The sequence below is a fragment of the Cryptomeria japonica genome, chromosome 11 (assembly GCF_030272615.1).
Source record: "Cryptomeria japonica chromosome 11, Sugi_1.0, whole genome shotgun sequence".
In the NCBI taxonomy this organism is placed as follows: domain Eukaryota; kingdom Viridiplantae; phylum Streptophyta; class Pinopsida; order Cupressales; family Cupressaceae; genus Cryptomeria; species Cryptomeria japonica.
The window spans coordinates 666,204,150-666,209,206 of record NC_081415.1 but is presented as its reverse complement, the minus strand read 5'-3'; the positions used below and the strand labels follow the sequence as shown (position 1 = coordinate 666,209,206).

Below are 5,057 nucleotides of genomic sequence, written 5' to 3'. Positions count from 1 at the left end.
CATGCAAAGGACATACGAGAGAGAGAGAGAGAGAGAGAGAGAGAGAGAGAGAGAGAGAGAGAGAGAGAGAGAGAGAGAGAGAGAGAGAGAGAGAGAGAGAGAGAGAGAGAGAGAGAGAGAGAGAGAGCCTTGGTATGCAAATTCCTCCATGAGACTTTTCCCCTACATTGAGGTGTATGTGAATCCTATAATGATCATCCACTTCAACGTGTGTAACTCACAAGCATGCATTTGAAGTAAATATTCAAACATCCAAGCATGTCATCGAGATCCATATGTAAGATGGACATCATTGTATAACTTTGCCTTCTATATATGCTCTCCATATCAATTAAATACACAAGTAGTCTTTGTAAAAACTTGTAATGTCTTCTCCCAAGTTAAAAAATTTAAAATTGAATTTAGTTGATCCTTGTCTTTACCATACCCACCTAAGGTCAACTAAACAAAACTTAAATGGTATGTTATTATGCCCCTATGTGGAAAGACATTAATTTGCATTTATTCTAAAGATCCCATCTTCTCTTGTAATTATAAACATTATCATTTACATTTAAGCAAGGAACATTTTAGCTTTTTAAATCTACATGAGCATTCCTAAAAATATAAGCATGATTAAAAAGAGTTGTTTATTATTATTATATATATTTTTAAAAATTGACTTGTAGAATATGTTCGCTAATGACACAATACCAACCCTCCAAATAATTTATAAATATCATCAATCCTCAAATATTAAAACTTGTAGAAGTTAAAGAAAATTAAGCAAAGTAAAATACAAGAGTCCAAAGATAAAGCAATGCAAATTCATTAATACAAGATAGATATGAAGTATCATACTTATCCCTAATCCTCAAACTCATCTATATACAAAGTCTATAGAAATTATTTATTCCAATGCAAATGCCAATATGAGATTTACTATTCCAAATTCCAAAGCATTACAATTTTCAAATCATTCTTCTAGATCACTCCATCTTCAATTATAAAGAAAAGTAACATTATTTATATTTAAATTTCCACATATATTTCCCTCTCCCTCTAGGAATAAAACCTATGTTTTCCCTTTCTTCCTCTCATGTTTTTTTAATAAAGCAAATGATCATATTTGAACATACACATTCCCAACACAAACCAACTTCCTACAAACATTTTAAAGCACTTCAAAATGTTATTTCTCTTCCTTTTTAATGCTAGAAGGTAAACCATTAGGATCAGTTTGAATACTAATTATTAGAGCTATTTTTCTCACCTTTTTTTTAATATTATTTTTTTCTTGTTTGTTATAATCTCAAATTATTTATCTAAATAAACAAGACATACATATATAAGCATTATTACAATATATTCCAAAAGCATTATTATTATGACAATATATGTTAAAGAAGTTTATAAAAAGAAACCTAACCCAATCATCCAAACCAAATTAAACTCAATCCAAATCAAATTAGACTCAATCCTTCCAATTCAACATTAAAACAAAATTTCAACTTTTCAATAAACATTAAAACAAAATAAATTTTAACTTTTCAATAAACATCCTTAAATAGAAAAAAAATAACCCCAATCTTCTCAATGAGAGATATGTGTAGAAGAAAACATGGATCTACAAACCCAAATTCAAGTACAAAATTATTGTTAAATAAATAATTTTCAATTAGCTTGTTTTTCTGGGTCAAATAATTTTCAATAGGCACACAAATGCATCTTCTGGTAAAATATAAATTATCATGCTTTTGAAGGAGATCATAGATGAAACAGTAACAATGTTATGAAAATGGAGTAATTTTTAGTTTGATCAATATAATCTGAGTGGAGTAATTTTTAGTTTGATCAATATAATCTGAGTGGATGTCAATTGGGTAAAATGGAGCACCGATGTCAAGGAAGAGCTTTGTTGAAAATTCAGAAGGCACATCACAGTGTCAAAAATTCCAAAGTACATTTGCTATTCTATCATAGTAAAACATGTTAATAATGGTTCATGGAGTGTAATATCTGAAACAATGATGTAGAAACCTTCAACACAAAGAAATTTGTTTTCAATGGACCGTGAGACCATAATGCTAACTAATCAAAGATGCTGCCAATACTACCATACAACTAAATAACTTTGAGTTGTATAAATCGTTTGCAAATACAAGTACTCGAAGACTGTGAGAACATAATGCTAACTAATCAAAGATGCTGCCAATGTTACCATACAACTAAATAACTTTCAGTTGTATATATCCTTTGAAAATAGTATGGATTATTATTGGAAACAATCCAAAAATAATATGCATTGCAAATTCACCAAAACCATACATATAAAAAGACATCATAAGTTTTTAACACTGTACATAAATTTTCAGAAAATAATACCCAAAGCCATACATATAAGAAGACTTCATAAATTCCCAACACTGTACATAAAGAAAAGAGATTCAAAAATAGCTGCAATTACAAATACTTATCATACTATCATGTTCATTGTAATGCATCTATATCATAATATTGCAGAAACAAATACTAGCAATCCTACAAGATGCAAATCAAGCTCAACCTCAGTACAGTTTATGCTTACTGTGTGTGATTTTTGATTCTATAATATTTTATATCATACTCAATGATCTATTATCAGAAGGAAAGCTTGTTACGAAATCTTGGATGCCTCAGCAAATACACACCAACAAGCACTGCCACCACTTGGAAAGGGATAACATAGGTAAGTACAGAAGCCAGCAAGCAATAGGTGATAAATATAGTTGTAGCATGAGGATCTATCCAACTCAAGAGGGACTGCAACCTTAATCCTTGAGTGACCAAATCTCCAAATACAGTTTGTATCCTACCTGCAACAATTCTCAACCTCTCATGGCGCATCCTCACAATTTCAGCCTTCATGCAACCGGGAAATGTATCAAATCCTTCATCCACTTCATCTGGACTAACGATATGGGGTGGATTCTGAGGCCTAAATCGATAATGCCAAATGCCTGTCAGGAACATGCACAAGAAAATTGATGTCAATATCAAGTTTGGGTACCGGACAAGAATGAGGAACAAGATATGCACCAAAACAGTAGCAATAGGATTCTTCCAATTGCGTATATCATCAAACCATTGGCCTATAGATACAAGTTCAGACAGTACTGACATTATTTTGGCCAACACATCACTGTGCTCTGTAGCTGCATAAGAATGCCATGCTTCTGGAAATGCCTCATCTGCCTGTGTACCCATCCACACAGACAACATCAACTCACCTTTCACTTTCGATTCTCCATTCTTGTCCTCCAACCTGTACCACTGAGGCACCAGGGGGCTATCGGGCGCCACCCTTGTGGGCACTTTGTTCAAATCAAAGATAACTCTCCCAATAAAATCATCCTTAGTAAAGCTTTTATCTTTCACAACCACCTCCAGACTAGACTGCAGCCTCTCCTTTGAGAATGCAAACACCTGATTCCACTCAGGGTTAGAATTCTTCTCAAAGCGTTTAGTAGTTTTTCTGTAATTCCCAAGCTTCACCTCAATATAAGGGTCACAGCTTCCACTAGTTATCTCCTTTGCAGGAAGGTCTCTAGCCTTGATGATCCTGGCATACAAGAAATGCTTTCGATCAACTAAATCATAGGTGCTAGTTGCCATTGGAGATACCTGAAAGTAATAAGTTACTTGAAGGAATTCAATCTTCAATATGATAATAATAATTAACCTTTTATCTCTTATATATATCATATTTATGTCTTGGATATCATCTAAGCCGACCTAAATGTTTTAATATAACTTTGAACAATTTTATCATTACAAAAGAAATAATATTAATTGAATTTTTTCCTTCTTGATTTCTTTTTAATTGAAAGCGTTTTCAAATGATATCTATTGACATATTTTAGATAGATGTATTTAAAATACCTAAATTAGTTATTCATTTGCATGCTTAACATAACCATTATATATCAAAGTTTAGTTTTATTTAATGTATAATTATTTTAGATATAATATTAATTTAAATAATAATCAAACATTATTTAAAATATATTTATTTATTTATTACTTGTTTTGAGAAGAATATTAACATAGAATTTTAAAATAAAAAAGAAACTACACTATTAATGTTTTAAATAATATGGAGTTTTGAAGAAAAATATGACTTGTGATCTTATTTTCTATAATTTATTCTCTCCTCCTTAATTTATTTCCTTTTCGTAAATTATTCTCTTGATAATAATTATTTTCAAAGTTACACATATTTATTTATTTTGGTTTGAAACTTTATTACTATTTATTTTATGGGTTCAAGAAGGTATGACTTTTAATTATATGTATACTAGTATGATATTTAATTTTATGTTATCTAAATATAGCAATTATGATTGCAATTGAAATGTTTTTTTTACCTCTAATGAAGTTTAATTTGACTTCTAAGTTATTAATAGCTTCTTTAATAAGTTTATATTTTATTTTAACAATTAATTTTTAATAATAAATTTTAATAATACACTGGGTATGTGCAAGATCATGGGGGCTAAAAAGTGGTCATGTGAAGAAAAAAAATGTGTTTTTCATTAACCTAAAACCAACAAAATCCCTGTTGACTTCTTACTTGGGTGGGGTGAAAGTACATATAACCATGACAAACACCTTAATGGAATTGGTATCCATTATATTCACTATGTGTGTGTGTGTATAAATATATTAATATATATAAAACTGTCAACATATTTTAAAAAGGAGCATAAATTAGCAAATGAATATCCAATATTGGATCATATATCTAATCTAAAACCGGATATTTGTTTTCTCTAAAACCATAAAAAGAGAAAACAAAGCTGTCATGGGTCATTTTCACCCACTATGGCTCAAAAAATTTGAAAACCAGGGCAAAGTTATCAAATATCAGAGGTGATTTATCCGATATCATTTTTTTCTAAGCAAAATCCACCTTCAAATTGATCAAAGGTAGGTCATTTAGTTTTTTTAAGTTTTTTTTTTCATTTTTCCGTTACTTTTTGGTTTTTTTAAACAAATTAGGTTTTTTAATATGAATTATCTAGTTTCTAAATTATTAT

General features: G+C 30.1%; 1 protein-coding gene across 1 annotated transcript; it reads right to left on the bottom strand.

Moving 5' to 3' along the window:
- Positions 1-2,587: 2,587 nt before the first annotated feature.
- LOC131078993 (FT-interacting protein 3-like) lies at positions 2,588-3,633 on the bottom strand. The gene has a single exon (XM_058016858.2). The coding sequence runs from the start codon at positions 3,631-3,633 to the stop codon at positions 2,620-2,622; it is 1,014 nt and encodes a 337-aa protein (XP_057872841.2). The 3' UTR covers positions 2,588-2,619.
- Between the last annotated feature and the right edge of the window lie 1,424 nt (positions 3,634-5,057).